Source organism: Periplaneta americana, chromosome 9, assembly GCF_040183065.1.
Source record: "Periplaneta americana isolate PAMFEO1 chromosome 9, P.americana_PAMFEO1_priV1, whole genome shotgun sequence".
NCBI lineage: Eukaryota > Metazoa > Arthropoda > Insecta > Blattodea > Blattidae > Periplaneta > Periplaneta americana.
Genome location: NC_091125.1, coordinates 118,562,668 through 118,580,230, shown reverse-complemented (window position 1 = coordinate 118,580,230; position 17,563 = coordinate 118,562,668). Strand labels below are relative to the sequence as shown.

The following is a 17,563-nucleotide window of genomic DNA, read 5'->3' as shown; positions in this document are numbered from 1 at the left end:
AAGAATAGTAAACTACATTGACGTTTGTACGAGGAGGTACAGTATGCACCAAAATATCATCTTCATAATCAAAACACACAATTATCATTCGTTTCAAAGGATCCTGCAATGCGCGGCATCTTTTTGGGGATGGTGATTCCATATGTCGCCATTCGATTGTCGTTTGAGCTCAGGTGTATACGAATGTGCCCATGTCTCATCGATAGTGATAATGCCACGAAGAAAGGCTTAACCCAGTGGTCATCAACTGATTTGCACTGTGCATCTCCCTAGCTCGCTCGCTTGCTCCGAACAACCGAGTGTGCGGTAACGGAGCAGAGGTGCAGTGACGGTGTCTCTGTATTTTAATGAGTAAGACATTGGACATGATTTGAATAAATGAACATTAACTTTATTATTGCATTGGAATATTTAACTTATGCAAACGGAATGAAGTATTAGATAGCGGCAGCACAATTGTTACATATTACAGGCACAATTACAATTAAATACTTAATACGGTATTCAAATTAATAAAAACCTTGTGTGTAATTCTAAATTAAACACTGATTGTCACTACATACATAAATAGGCATTAACCAAACCATGAACATAATGAATATTGTATATTGCTGCTATGTGTGTAACACGAATAGAAGTTTATTCAATAATGTGAGCGATTTTCCGGGAATTTTTTTATCTTCTTTTCACCCACCAACTTCTCAACACTGTTTGAGTGGTGCACAGTCTCAGTTTACATTTTAAATTGTGTTCTGGCAGTTAAGTGTTATGTCGAGATTTGTTAATTTTCATCAGAGAAAAAAAAACTGCTTCCTAATGTATGATGATCCAAATAAGCACAAGATTCGAATAGCATGTCTGTGCAATTGTGGAAATCGGACATGTGAAAGATTATTATACACGTCACACGAACTTTTCTTGGCTGCAAATTTCTTCAATTCGCGATTACATTGTACAGCCAAGAGTTCCAATTGCAATTCAGTTGAAGCACGGTCAACCTTCATGGAATATGGAGTCGCGAGTATTTCAAAATTACATTCAAGACTTTCCAAATCCTGGAATCTTGAGTGCAATTCCTGATTCAGTTCTCCTAGTATTTGATCATATTCTTGCAAGTCGTTACAGAAGTTAGTTTTGAGAAGTGCTCGAGGTTCTTATCCTTTAACTGACGTTCTCAAAGTGATAATGTAAGTTTTAAGACCTTGATTGTCATACATTTGGGTGACTATTTGACCTTAACCTTGAAGAGAGAGGTTCAAAACACTCAAATGCCCTTTCAAATCTGTTAGAAATGCTAAGTCACAAGTTCATTTAACATTATTCTCAGTTCCGGAATAGGTTTGTTCAGTTGTTCCATGAATAAAGCTATCTCTTCTCGTAGTTAAGAAACCGATCCAGCAACGTGCCACGGCACCTGACATGTTTGCAGTTTCTGAAACCGTCGAGCCGCCACCATCACTCAGAAGACCTCACTGCACTGCTGCTGCAATGCACTTGCCCCGGAACTCTGCTCGTCCACCAATACATGGCAGTTGACGACCACTGGGTCCTTAACCTTCTTGTCCATATCGCTCCAGAAGCAGTCTTATTGTCTCCATCCGCTGCCACTTTCCAATTTCAGTTAGAATGTGCGGAACCCAGCGTGCACAAACTTTCCTCATTTTCAGCTTCTTTACTAGAATTTTGTGGACAGACAATGCTGCAATACCAAGTTCTATGGAAATCTCCACACATGTTCAGCGTCTGTCTTTTTCCAATAAAGCCCTTACACTCCTACAGCCCTAATATGAAAATCGTCTGTTGCAACGATGGGGCTACCAGTGCGCGTTGTCTGTGTCCACAGTGCTCCTACCTTGAAATGCTTCCATCCATCTTGCAATAGTCCGGTATGGTAGGATTCTCTCCTACAAGCTTCTTGTAATGCCATAAAGCCTGCGTGTTCTCAAGAACCCGCACAACACTTACTTAAGAACGATGTTGCATTTGAATTGCTTGTGTTACGAACATTAATACAGGCGCTTTGACATCCCTGGCCTACTGATCTCTTCTAATTTGCATTATTATGATTGCGTGTATCTCATGAGTCACTACAAACCAAAAAGGGAGAAGTGTTTTAAACCAAATAGGCCTAAATAATTGAAGTTTGCATTATGAATGAAATCTTACATCCAAATCCTTATCGATCGTTTGCTCATACGGGAGTAAATTCTTTAATTTATAGAGGCCTAGCTTTACTTAAAAAATTGACATGTTTATTCTTGTTTTATTGTATGTATAATAGTTTTTCTTTAATGTATCTTTGTTTCTGTTATATTTAATATGTATTTTTGTGGTATTTCTGACTGTAATAATTGTAATTTTAGTAACTGTTTAAAAATATATTCAATATTTTCAATTAGAAAAACTCTGAACTTTCACTAACGAATCAATCTTCTGTCCAACAGCGATACATCATTGCAGGGCAGGTCTCTGGCAGCGGAGGCACCGTAAGCGAATTCCATAATGAGTTTGTAATTAGCCTAGTTAATTTCTTCTAAAATATCTTACATTATAGCTAAGATAGGACATAAATAAAGATAGTTTGAAATACTAGAATTATTTATTCAGACCAAAAAGGCTTGTGCAATTCGGCACGTAATTAAAGTCTTCTTATGCTATACCGTCTTCCTTCTACAGCCTTTTTATAGGTAATGAGGCTTCTGCTTCCACGTCAGCGACACCTTCCGCGAAATTGAAGTATTCTTCTGCTACACAGTCTTCCCTCTACAGCCTTTTTTTAGATAATGAGTTTTCTGCTTCTACGTCAGCGACACCTTCCGCTCTTTGCCTTTAAGTTCTCTTTTGCTTCAACTACGGCAATGGTTGCGGTGGCGTCTGCTTCGAGATCGTTTCTGGCAGTCTGTAAATAGGGAATCTGGATTTTCCGAGACGTTCTGTATACAGTAGGCCTATATCTTGCTGTGGTGGTGATGGTGGTGGTGGTGGTGGTGGTGGTGGTGGTGGTGGTGGTGGTGGTGGTGGTGGTGGTGGCGGCGTCTGCTTCGAGATCTTTTCTGGCAGCACTGCAAATAGGAAATTTGGTATGTAGGAGACGTTCTGTACACAGTATACAGTATCTTCCTTCGGTGGTGTCGGCGGTGGTGGTGGTAGCGTCTGTCTGCTTCGAGATCATTTCTGACAGCAATGCTTCGAGATTTTTTCTGGCAGCACTGCAAATAGGTAATGAAACATTCTGTACACAGTACCTACAGTATATCTTCCTTCAGTGATGACAGTGGTGACGGTGACTGCGTTGGCGGTGACGTCTACCGGAAATTGCAGAGCAATGAAACAAGAGGCAGCGCGTATAGGTTCAACCATCCATCTTTTTACAGTAGAGTGAACAGTGGCTCCGAAACTGAATATTTAAATACTTTCGCCGGACCGACGAGAAAACACAGACATCAGTGATTTAAAAACGCTCACAGTAGTTCGATTCCATTGACATAGGCCTACCTATACTCCTAAATTTCGTATATTTATTCCTGAAGTGACGAATGAAAGACACTAGACCACTTTCATAGAGAGAATGATGGTTCATTCTCATACTCTACATACAGTTTAGCCAAAATAAATTTGACTATTTCGGTCTAGATTTCAGTAAATTATTTTCTTCGCTTGTTGCTTGCCGACACCTACAGTACACATGACGTCACTGACATTGTTGAGTTGCTGCCAGGTAATTACAGAGAATTGATTTTGGCTTTTTCTCCGAAATATAAGGTTTGAATATAAATTTTATTAAGGATGCAAATATTAAATATTCTGGCTACAAAAAAAAAGTTTACAATCAGGCGGCCTGCTGTCTGAATAATAGACATTTCGAAATCATGGAACTACTGGGGTTTCAGGACAGTCTTTCGGTTTTCGTGTGCGATAGATATTCTTACGTTTGGTGAGTAAAAAGACGTAGTAGGTATTTAAGGGGAATAGGAGGAATTTCCCCTCTGTTGGAAAGTTATCCCTCTCTCATAAATTTATAGTGCCAGGAATGACTTCTATCCTCCCTCACAGAATATAATTGTTTTAATACTAGTATACTTTATAAAATACAATATAAAGTAATCAAAAAGATAATATTGATGTATTATCATCACTGACAATCTGACAACAATCAATAACTTAGGAATTACACGTCTTATCTTAAGCCTGCTCACGGATATAATTATTATTATGATCAAGATACAAGACAAGCAACTCAGTGCGACCAAGCGTTGAGCCGTATCGAATGAGGATAATAATAATGATAATAGTAATAGTAATAATAATAATAATAATAATAATGATAATGATAATAATTTTATCTATGGTATTCTCTATCTAGGATTCTATCCCCCCTCACTTGAAATCTTAATTTGCACCCTGCGTACAGTACATCTATTATCAGGCAGTACACCTCACTTGATGTCAGAGGAAGAACTGAAGTGTCCAGAGGAAAAACACGTTTAGTCTAAATTTAGTAATATTGTTATACCGTATTTTGATTTTGAATCTGGCAATTAAAGTTGAGATCTTTACGATCCCCTAACCATACAGAGAAAAAGCTCTTAGTTCCACATTGTAAGCATAAGTTATTAAAGAAAGCCTTACACGGGAAGAAATCGTCAGTTCTGCAAGTCTGTAAGCGCTCTCCTGAAAAATTTGCAAATATGTTATATACAACTGAAGTCTGATTAGTATCATATGTAGCTAGTCGGCGATGTATGCAATGGAGGGGGAAAGGAACTAGCCACCCTACCTCATTATCTCCTGGCTTAGTTGCCTCTTAAGTAGGCCTGAAGAAAAGTATTGGTATCAGAGTAGTAAATAATTTCTGTATATATTGTTTATAAAATGCATCCCGTTGTCGGGTGTATCTACTGTCTGTAAGGAGCAGAGAGAGTGAACATTCGACACTCCTCGACAGCAGACCTGCTTAAGTGACGTGAGGTTGTATCAGAATGCCGAAACAAAAATCCAACAAAGAACAGATAATAGGAGGTCTGAATTCAGAACATGGGGAAAATGTGTTTGAATGATATTTTTTGTAAATGTAATGTGTTCCGAGTTAATTAATTTGAAACACAAGTAATGTTGTAAATGTAAATATTCTATTATGAGTTCATTCATACGGAGCGGACTGTACAAGCAGACCGCTACAGTAACCAGTCGAGCGTGGATACAAACATTTTATAAACACAGAGCTTTACGTACGATGCAGCGTAGCCTATAACCAATACTTTTTTTCAGCCCTACTCATAAGTGATGCATTGTTAGTAACAATTGTCTTTGGACAGTTGACTAAATAACAACATCAAATCTTTTTGACGGACACTTCTTGAAGGACGGCGATGTAAACCATATCAGATAATATGAGTGGAATTAACGCGACATTGAGTTGACATGTTATACATTATTTTGACTGCCGATACGGGCTATTTAGCTGAGCAAACAATATCGAATAAGATGAAGATAATGTTCCGTTTTACCGTATTACGGGCAGTGGCGGCTGATTGCCTGAGGCAAGTGAGGCCGGGCCTCAGTCACTTGGCTTAACTGAAATCAAATTTTGTGTTTTCATATAATGTATTAGTTATTTTAAAGAAAGCATATATCGCTGTAGAAGCATTTGAAAACTTTGATGTATATAGACCTGTTTTTCAGTAAAATTTGTTCCTGAGGCAAGGATTGCTCGTGCCGGGTCTGGCTTGTGATGTATATAGACCTGTTTTGCAGTAAAATTTGTTCCTGAGGCCAGAATCGTTCGTGCCGGGTCTCGCTTAATGCATTTCATGTCCTTTCGCGGGCTTTGAGTTTGCGCTTAAAACGTTGTAGCTGAGGCACAATTCGTCTGGCCTGGTCAGATTTCACTCGTCCCATCCATGGGCCGGCCTCAAGGGTAGAGTGGGGTGGGAATAGCAGTGGTGACTTGTCTTCCTAACTAGGCCATAAACAACAAAATTCCAGCTCTTTGGCAGGCAGAGACCCACTCGATTCTCTCCCCTTATGTCTCAGTTTATGACATATAGGCGAGGGTGTAGTACAGTAGTGAATGTGGGCCAATGTTGTTATGTATTTCGGGAAAATATAAACAGAAACAAATGAGAGAAGTAATGCTGGTGCAGTTAATTCATTGTTAGAGTGTCCTTTTTTGAGAAGAAATAATACTGAAAGAAAGGAAGTTTTAAATAAAGAGAGAGACTACCGAGATACCTGATCATTTTTCTCGCACATAATCATAAAACGCGAGTTTCTATTACATCCTGGTATGGGCAACATAAATGGTTATGTGGTAATGTGATGCAAAATAAACTTCTCTTGGCCTTGTTTGTTGCTGTCAAAGAAAAAAAATAAAAAGAAAAGAAAGAAAGGGGAATTTCAACACATATGGGTTGCTTCATCACACTGAAACAATCACTCAAACTCAGAGCATAACAGCTTATTTGTTGAGTGAAATTATTATTTTTCATTGATAATAATAAGAATAGAACAATAATAATAATAATAATAATAATAATAATAATAATAATACAGTGATAATGATATTAATAATATAATAACAATAATAATTAATATCATGAACAAACATTTCCTATCGGAGGCAATTAAACTAGTTGCATCTGGCCTCACCGAGGATTTCGATCACCGGCCGCTACTGATTACGGGATCAGAGCATTGCCAAATAAGTTGCGTAACGGAAAAAAATAATAAGTTTCTACAAATACTCTAGATTTTAATACAGAGATATGACAATCATCATTAGATTGCATTGTGTAACATTTTAAGTCGATAATCTTATCCATTATATATCGTGGCTTTTAAATAGTGGACATCTAATAAATTTTCGACAGTCAGACCATATAGAAGCCTGTTTAACACACAGCAAAATGTATATTTGTGTGCTGATATTGGCGATAGCTGTAACAAGTTGTAGAGGAAGAGCCGTAGGTGAGGTGACGCTCATACAGTAATTTTATTAATTCTGGAAAAATACTTCTACAATAAAATTATTTGATGTCGCTTAAAATGAGAGGACTGTATGATTATAAGTAAACAGCAGTTAAGAAGTAATTGTTTGTGGGTTATTCACGCGCCGGAGCTACAAGAAAAAAATAGTTTGTACATTTTTTAAGTCATCTTGTTGAACGTCAATTGCAAGAAAAATTTTCGAAGCTTTCAAAGCATCATTACCTCCATAAATAAAATCACAAAAGTGAAGTTTCTTAAATTCTGTACAATACACATAATATCGGACATTTCTGAGATGCTTGACGAAAAGGAGAAACAAAAACATATTAATAAATAATTGAAATGTAGTGATATTTTGATTCAAAGATGTACCGTATTTGAACTTTGCCTCCACTCCAATTAAGGTCATATAATATACCTATGTATACTTAAAAATAAAAACAAATTTAATTTTATTGATTACGGTCACTAAATCTCAAAATAAAAATTAACTGTTCCATTATTCCAGATGTCAGAGAAAAACAAAATGCATGGGAGCTGAGCGGCCATTTTGAAGGAGATATCATACTAACTGAAGAACAGAAGCTTGGACTTAGAAACGGCCTCATCAACACAAACTATCGTTGGCCTAATAGAATAGTGCCATACTTCATAGATCCAGTGTTCAGTAAGTAGAAATCTTTCCTTCGTCTCTCTTTTCTTTTCTGTCTTCCGCTTCATTATATTTTAAGTATTAGCACAATCTAGTATATACAGTCACGAAGCTCAATACGTAGTAAATATGTATCCATAGATAGTTGCTAACCACTAGGATCGCTAATATCGTCTCATTACAGACAATGCGAAATAGTACCAGCATAGTCAATTGTTCCTAGCACCCTCACAACCCAATCTTTTTTTTTTTTTTAGTAGGTTATTTTACGACGCTTTATCAACATCTTTGGTTATTTAGCGTCTGAATGAGATGAAGGTCCGGGGTCCAGCACCGAAAGTTACCCAGCATTTGCTCATATGGGGTTGAGGGAAAACCCCGGAAAAAACCTCAACCAGGTAACATGTCCCGACCGGGAATCGAACCCGGGCCACCTGGTTTCGCGGCCAGACGCGCTGACCGTTACTCCAAAGGTGTGACTGTAGTATTAGCCCAATGCTATTCCAATTGGGTCTCTCTACTTTTCATACGAGTACATTTTCCTGCAGTTATATAAAAAACATCCTCCCTCCATTCGTACAGTACTTATCTCAGCACGAATTCCTCCACCTCCTACTGTATTACTAGAAAGGACTTTGTGAATAGCTATATAATATAGTCTACTTCAAATATAGTAATAACTATTATTGAATTGTATTAAATAGTTTATTTTTGTAAAGCTGCAATTTTTCATACATTAGCCTACATACCTACTATTTTCTCTGCAGTGTAGAAAGGTAAGTATTGCGTATTCATGATAAAGATATTCGAATTTTTAGTGATATTTTAATTAAAAATTTCCAACGATGGTGTGTTATTTCATACTTATCGTTGTTGTTGTCATGCCATATAAGTTGATTGTACAACACGATAAATGGTTATTTATTTAAATTTAAACTACGATCACCGTTCAAAAATAGTAGCCTATATGCTATTTGTTTGTTAAATGCATAAATCTCGAAAATAGAAAAAAAAAAACTTGACCGCGTCTCGTCTTTTCCAAACGTTTCCTCTATTTTGTTATACCACTACTCCACACGTAACGTAATATTTATGTAACCAAATACAGGGTGATTCAAAAGTCTCTTGACATTTTATGGAAAATGGCATGCAATTGCAAAAGTTCCTATACTTCTGAAACATACTATACCAAAGACTACATTTAGTGCATTTCAGTGTGGTTGCCCTCTAAGTCTAGGCAGCGCCTCCATCTTCCTTCCGTAGACCGGAACATTTTGTTCGGCATAGCGGGCGTGATCCCGTCTGCTGCTGCAGTTATTCGCTGTCGTAATTCCTATAGGGGGTCGACCCGTAATCCAGACACCTTAGATTTAATGAACTCCCAGGCGAAAACGTCTAAGGACATCAGGTCTGGAGAGTGGGACGACCAAATTCTCGGTGAGCCACGATCTGTCCATCTATTGGGAAACTGTTCATTGAGGTATTCTCTTACAATTAAGGCAAAATGGGGTGGTGCGCCATCTTGCTGGAAAACAACGGTGTCTGTTATTCCATCCTGTTCCAGCTGGGGTACCGAGAAGTGTTGTAGCATGTCAAGGTAGGTATTCCCTGTAATTGTTCGCTCAGCGAACATAAACGGCCCTTCATCACTGAACAGCACATTGTTCATCAGGTTTTCATTCTCGACTGCATCTAACAAGTCGAAAAACATTGCGTTTAGAACTGTAAAATCCTCAGGTTCAAGCTTGTGCATTATCTGGATGTGATATGGCGTATATCGTAAGGTACGCCGTACAGTGCTTCGTGAAACATCAAGCTCCCTCCTCAGTCTCCTGGTAGAAGCGGTGGGACTCCGTGTGATGGCATTCTGTATGGCTTGCACTGTTATGTGGTGTTGTAGCGGCAGTGGCGTATACTGGTTAAAGGGTTTGGGCTACGGCTGACCCTATTATTACACAAAATATATTTTAAAATTCCTATAATAAAATTCCTTACGTATTTATGTGAATTCCAGACGTCTTGATTGGGACGAAAATACGTTGATGACTTCGTCCTTGAAATTACAGTTGGGCCACTTGCAAAGTTTCTGTAGAAATGACTTTTCAATGGATATTAGTGCCAAGCCGGATAAACGTTCTTGTGTATGAGTTGATCTATAGTAGGATTTTATTCTCTTCAACGCAGAAAATGCTCTTTCTACCGATGCTGACGTAGCTGGTATTGTCAGAATTAATGTTGCCAATTTAAGGACTTCAGGAATAACTTGGTTCAGCTGGTTTTCATATATGGCAGATAATATTTCATGGATAGGTTTGTTCGAAAAATCAAAGACTTCTGCTGAATATATTACACTTAATTCATTTTTCAAACGTACTTGATCAAAGTGACTGTTATAGGACTGAAATAATTTGTTTAGTGCCTCATTCGGGAAGTTTTCTCTATAAGCAGAACATTTTTGAGATTCTAGAAGATGTGTGAACTGAAGCTTTCCATAATCAGAAAATCTGTCAGTAATTTCCATGTGCATACGATCTAGTATGCTGTAGTACAGCTGCCTGTATTTCAATTCATCATCTCCTTTTCTTCGCTTTAATGGTGGTTCCATTGTATTGGCTGAAGAATTTTCATTTTCCATATTACTCCATATGGACGGAAACCCACTACGTCTGAACTCGGATATAGTATTTTTTTTTAACTTTGATACCTCTTGCAAGTAGTATGCTATGTCTAGACTTTTTGTCTGAAAAATATTGTACAGCACATCTGTATGTGCGAACACTCTAGCATAGACTTCAAGAAGAAATATATTCTGAAACTGTGTGAAAAAATTCAAATATCCTTGAGCCTGCACATTTACAGCATCATCCCAGTTTTCTTCAGAGTCATTACAAAATGATATTTTTAAAGAAAGCAGTCCGTTTTTCTCTGTATTCCTTTACTGTATTTACAAGACGAGATGTAAAATTCAATCTAGTTGGTGCTACTTTTGGGAGTTTCTTGTTCATAAATTCCTTGAGTTTTCTGATCTTTTAGGAGATGAGAAAAATGCAGCTAAACCCGACAGTGTTTTGAAAAAAAAATGCGGCATTCTGGAATGGATGAAGTAGTTTGTTGCAAAACTAAATTGAGAACATGGCTGTAACAATGGACAAATAGTGCTTGAGGATACTTTTCTTGAACTTTTGTTTTTAAGCCATTAATATTTCCCGCCATAACTGAAGCACCATCGTATGTCTATGCAATTAACTTATTGCCGACATTGTATTCTGCTATAACACCTTCCACATGCTGAAACAAAGCAGCAGCAGTTTTGTCCGAACTGACATTTGTGAATCCTATAAACCGTTCTTGAACATTGGCAGTACTGTCGACGTATCCTAAAACAGTGGACAATTGACTCTGATTAGAGCAGTAACTTGTTTCATCAACAACAATGGCCACAAAAGGTTTTATGTTCTTTATCATAACCCCACTTATAGCAAATATTAAGTCATTCTGAATTGCGAGAGAAGTACCACGAAATACTGTTGAACTCTCAAGATGATTGGCCAGTAAATGGTCAAATTCACTTAAGGAACTTAAATATTCAATATAATGTCCTATATTGTCTGATTCCACACTCTCGTTATGACCCCGAAAAGCCCATTCTTGTTTTCCTAGAAAGCAGACTGCTTTAATAAGATGCAGTAAAATCTCCCGATTTTTTTTTCCACAAGAGCATTGTGTTGGTTGATGTGTAGAGCTTTTCGCTTATCTAGCTGTAAATCAATTCTTGTCTTCCCAAAGTTTGCAAAGTTCATGCTACTACAAATATGAGCTTTTGATTTGTCGTATTCTAGGACTGCCGTTCGAAGGGAGTTCATATTAGAAAACCCCTCTTTTGACCACACATTAGTTTCGCGGCTAAATAACAAACATGGCCAGCAAAATAGTTTAGACAGTTTAGAAGTACCACACAACCAATTCCACTTACCATATGATGTTGAAGTGAAATGGCGTGTGTACTCTCGCTGTTTTTCTTTTACGTCCATGGACAAATTTAACTCAGGAGTTGTTCTTTCCATTTTCACAATTTCAACTTTCTCGTTGTTATGTACGACGGTTAAAAGGCACTTTTAATAAACCTTCTATTACACTGTCATTTTCAACACAAACCTCTCCAGAAACTTGTTCTGCCATATTTTTCACAATATCACTTAATTGGGAAATTAAAAACTTAATAATTCACGATTAATATAACTCTTAGACACTCGAACAAATCACAGATTTAAAATAATGCACTGCAAGAACACAATCACATTCAATTGCTAGCGTACTAAGCGTATTGCTGCTTCGCGCCTGCGAAGAAACCGATCATGAGAGCGGCAACTCGCCCGCCTACAGTGCACGATGGAAACAGGTGGGAGCGGGGGGGACGGGCAGTTGTGCGAAGGACAGCGTGAGCGAAACGGTCACAGGCTACCTCACGTAGCAAGCGGTTTCTCCAGCGATGACGCCTTGACAACTTGTTTCTTTTCGAGAGCAGAGAGCGCATATAAATCTAACAATTACTTTAATTTTAATTACTATGGTAAAACTAATAATACAAAATTATTACATTATGTTATATTATAAACTTTTTCTTTTGTAGTCCGCAAAATACGCCCCTGTATAGCGGTCTCCCCGAACGCTCCTCATTCACAACATTGCCAGTTCGTTGGAATTTGTTTACCAGATCTCTGATAGCTTGCCTGCTAGGCCCTGGTTTCCTGAATCTTCTCTCGAAATCTTGCTGGACCTATTCTTAGGTCATTCCACATAGTCGAGCTGAAACGGCTGCTATTCTTTCTTGTATGGTGAGTATTCTTCCCAATTATATATAAAAGAAATCCCTGCATTAGCGATATCAGGAAAATGTCAAGAGACTTTTGAATCACCCTGTACAAACTTATGTAGGCCTATCTAAATTCCACGGCATAAGAATAAAGTTACTAACTTGTTTTCCAATATTCAGTTATAATTATATAGGCCTATCTAAGAATTATAAATACACATATTAGCCAGTCGATGCAAAACAGAGAAAACTGATAAATCGTACGATACGTATTGTAGAGTAATATTTCTTCGTTCTCCTTCTCTAAATTCAAAGCAATTCTTTGGAAGTCTTTCATTTTTCATTTGTTGTAGGCCTACATAGTCAAGTCGCTAATGTCAATATTCCTCTTGTTTTTCACTTATTTGCAAACAACTATGTTTTGCTTAATATTATTTCTGATTGTACTGCTCTTCTAATATCCCGTCTCGCAATCCGGGCCTTATAAACTCCGTTTCTGTTGCCTGTATTCTGCTCTCATCTCTATTTTTCATAGTTCAGGGCTCACTTCTACACAGAAACCTGGAGTAGCCATCATCTTAAAAATCTAAAAACGTCGTCTCTTGTATAATTTTATTCTTCTGTTAGCTTTCAATGACTCTACAAAGATGCTTAAATTTATGTAACATAGTGGCTGCTTCGTCTAGATAGAATATTCTACACGTGTTTGCTTTAGGGGCTATTTCCTTACTGCTAAGAGGCATTTATTCTCGCAGACGTTGAATGAGTTTTCCTGAGTTATCAATAAGATAATACTGGAAAACACAAGTTAAATGGATTTATTCGGTCTCTATAGAAAACAATATTTCTTGTTGTGTCTAACAGTAAATACGAGAGAGAATTCATTTTGTGCTGACTGAATGGTTTAAATGGGTATTTCTGGAGTCACTGCACACAAGCGACTATTTACTGTCCAAATTTCACGAGAGAATACCTGCTCCTTGCGGGGTAAGAGGAGAGGGTCAACTAGTAACTCTCCTCCTCTGTAGAAGCAGGTGGATGGGGATGGTGTCATTCAAAGATGTTTTATAGTTTAACCGTGTCATTGGCCGGCTGGGACAAACAAGGTTTACAGTCGCGCTCAAACCTCCTGACGTTTCGCGAAAGCCAGTAACATGCGAGCGCGACCCTTTACCTGAAGTTGGTTTGATAGGGAGATGCAGAAGACTTAATAATAATAATAATAATAATAATAATAATAATAATAATAATAATAATAATAATAATTATTATTATTATTATTATTATTATTATTATTATTATTATTATCTTCAGATTGCAACGAATGAAATTAAGTCACAAAATATAGAAAAATTAGTCGAGTCGGACGTAACTCGCTGAATTTATATCAGTTTTGTAAGTTTTACTTTTATTAGGGTTAATAAAGTTGTCGAATAACACAAAGGCGCAGCTTGATCAAATAAATTGAACGATAAGATTAATTTGAAATAGTAGGCCCTAATTTTCTGTAGCCTACAAATGAATTGATTGAATTGACATGGACCTAAATAGCATTATGTCCATGCTGTCAGAGCACATTCTTACAAAAATAGTGGTTTTTATATGCCTGTGTTCCGTTTAAGGAAAACGATGAATTAATAAAACGTACCTTTTGTGCTCCAAATTTCTACTCCAGTGGCAGAGCTAATGGTGAGCCAACATCGTCGTCAGCCCCCTCACCATCAGTTTTACTGTCATCTGTGTCACTGTCTTCTTGTAAATTAATGACCACTGGTTCTAAAATGCTAACTCTTTAGCGAAATCTTCCTCTTGTAATTTCACCGCGTGTTTCACGCATTTTCAAGTTCCTTATTTACAAGTTCTTCCACATCCGACATTTTGAAAGTATTGTTGTTTCTAGCGACCTCCCTTTTCACCTGGGCCCAAATTAGTTCTATTGCACTATACTGGCAATGATAACGTGGGAGTCTTATCACTTCATGCCCCATTTCATTGGCCAGCTGATCAAGTTCATACATTTTTTCACTGCTTTTGAAAGGCAACACTTTTTCCAAAAGTTCAGACTTAGTGTCTGAGGGAGAAAAACTAACACCTTTACTTTTCAGCCATTCACTGATTTCATCTTTTTTAGAGGAGGTATTTGGTGGTCTATTAATGCTAACGGAATGGTATGGAGCATTGTCCATTATAATTATATTCCCTTCCTCTAGATGATTTAGAAATCTGTTTAAGAACCAATCGCGAAATGATTGTGCCGTAATTTCTTCGTGATAATCACTGGTTTTCTTTGATCTGAATACCCAATTATTACCTGGAACGAAACCTGTTTCAGCTGACCCTGCCTCCCTTTCCTAAAGGCACTTTAAGACCTCTATTTCTATTTGATTCTTGCCAAACATATTTCAGAGAATGATTTTTGTTGACCCACGTTTCACCAAGGTAAAATGTGGGTCGAGTGTCACCCGATCTGATCATGTGCATTTTGCGCAGAAACGTCAGTCTTGCGGCAACAATATCATTCCGTTCCATTAGATATTTTTGCCCATCATTGATTTTCCTGTAGCGGAATCGCAACCGATTAATAATCTTTTAGTGGAAGAAACTGAACCTGAGTAATTAATTTTTTTTCTAAGCAGTACGGTTAGTTTGTCAGCTGTCGAAAATTTTCCGTTATCGTAAAAGTAAAAAATTGTACGTCGTACAACGTCTTTTTGGAAGTCGTCTAGATGTGTAACTCTTTTAGGAACATTCATATGCTTTCTAGGAGAATGGAACAATTTATCGGCACCCTGTGCTTGCGCTCTTTTAACGTCTCTGCATACACGGGACACTGCAGACACACTTAAAGAACACTCCTCGGCAGTCAGTGCTTGACATTTTGAAAAGTTAAGATTTTTACGCATTTCTTCAGAAGTGTATTTCCTAAAGAAATTATAAACACTAAACACCATTTTCCGAATTTTACTGCCATATCCACTCGATCCACCATTCCACTTGCACTGGGATCACTAAGAGACATAATTGTTTTGAGAATGCCAAATTGCCAACACACGAAAAAGATATTACATTACACTTTCATATACCGTACTTTAAACAGAGCCAACTGCACACAACACCACCAGAAATCGAACTGACATTTCAATTTAGTAGTCTCTCTTCTCTCCTCTCACAAACAGATAACTCTGTTTATATTCTGAAGGGACCCTTTGTTTGAAGCTGTAAGTTTATGGTTCTCAAAATTCTTACATATAAACATTCCTTATCGCATCGCAGCTGTATAAACATCGTCCAGTACTTCATTGCTGGAAGTCAGCAAAAACAATGAAACAGAGGCAACTGTGACGGAAAAAATCTTACGAAATTACGATGATCAGAAACAACTCTCTGATTCATTATAAATCCCATCATCCACATTAAGGACAATAATAAAAAATCTCTGCAGCTGCGACGTCGGAAGGATGTAAGCGCAAGAGAGTGAAGTGTGATAAACATGAGGACTTGGAAACACGCACACGACAAATAACTATAAATTACTTTTTTCGATAGAATTGAGTACAGTATATATTGTAAATATCTTTGACGTACAATACAGTAATTACATAATGGATTAATGCTGTATTACTTTTCATGAATCATGTATTTCTATAAAGAAAAATGCTACTAGATATTGTATATAAGATATAAGTCAAAATTAGTATGCCCGTCTAATACGCAGTCCCGCTTAATACGAGGTTTACACGCGGTCCCTTGAACTGCGTCTTATCGGGGTTTTACCGTATTAACCCGTAAAATTGGAACCACTGGGGGTAGAAACGTGATTTTTGTTTCTATGTGTTCAGAAAACATTAAGCATTCATCATATATACATGCAGGGTCCCAACAACATACCAATTTTCAGCGCACTTGTTATTTGATTTTGAGATTTCTAAGCGGCGACTATGCGGCGGGTCTGCGTAGCCCATATGTTGCAACGCAGCACTGCCGCTATTGGCTATCGCCGATAAGCAGACACAACTGCAAACGTCAGGAGGTTTGAGCGCGACTGTAGTCATTGGCCGGCCGGTTCCATGTTGGGAAGTTGGTTGTAAGAGAAGGGAAAAAACTCGCATTCCTTGCTCGGATCTTCTCGTGAAGTGCGGACTTGTATTTATATTCGTACTCACTAGATCTATTCGACAAGTATAAAGATGGTTTGCGGAATATGTTTTATATACCAAAGCAGTCCTATAGTGCATAATTTTATAGGAAAAATGAGAGAGACTAGAATTGTGCAAGACAAAAAAGCGTGTACAACAGATTGAATCTAGTAGGCTGTGATCGGAAACGAGAACGCTAAAGTTAAAACTTGGCCAACTCTCCGTTCCCGTTCGGGCTCCAGTAAGCTTCTCGTTAACTGTGAATGCTCATATTTAAATACTTTATTTTAAACAATTTTCCGTTCTCATTCTCGTTTCGTTTCCGTTCCCGGTTTAATGTGAGCCAGCCTCAAGTAAACGTACATATTTTTGTGTTACAAATCTAGTATAAAATTGTAATTAAATAATTAGGAATTAACTTTGTAACCTTTTTACTGTGTTAATATGAAGAATTTTACCTGACTGACTAGAGTCGACGGAAATTCGGAAGGCGGTAGTCTGCCAGCGTTTGCGTCGAGAGAGACAGACAAATAGAGAGAGCAAGGTAGCGTACAACATTGCCACATCGTACTTCTCGCGCACGTGCAATACAAATAGCTCAGGAGAGAATTTAAATTCTCAAAAGACAATAATGACCTTAGTCATTGACTACAGTAAGCATGACACCAAACAAGCCCTCTTTCCTTCACTAACAATATTCTTTGCACGGTTCTCAATCTCAGACCACATGCTTCTGCAGTCGTTTCTTGCTCATTGGCAACGTTGTAGCCAGCATCAAGATGGCCGGCAGCGTTCTGCTCGTCAACGTTTTTAAAATAATTATACACCTTAAACACTATTTTCCGCGCCTGCCTGTGCAATACTTGTCTCTTTACAGTCTCTTCTTTCATTTATTTACCTTACACACACGCAGTAAATGTTAATTTTGCTTATTTAATGTATTAAAACACTCACACGTAAACAAACGAACTCAGG

General features: G+C 37.7%; 1 protein-coding gene across 1 annotated transcript in view; it reads left to right on the top strand.

The window, feature by feature from the left end:
- The first annotated feature begins 6,810 nt into the window (after nucleotides 1-6,810).
- The window catches only part of LOC138705610 (uncharacterized), a 38,691-nt gene continuing 27,938 nt past the window's right edge, over nucleotides 6,811-17,563 (top strand). The window contains exons 1-2 of the mRNA XM_069834211.1: nucleotides 6,811-6,966; nucleotides 7,496-7,654. Coding sequence (XP_069690312.1) covers nucleotides 6,906-6,966; nucleotides 7,496-7,654 — 220 coding nt within the window. The 5' untranslated portion in view covers nucleotides 6,811-6,905. The remainder of the gene's footprint in view (nucleotides 6,967-7,495; nucleotides 7,655-17,563) is intronic.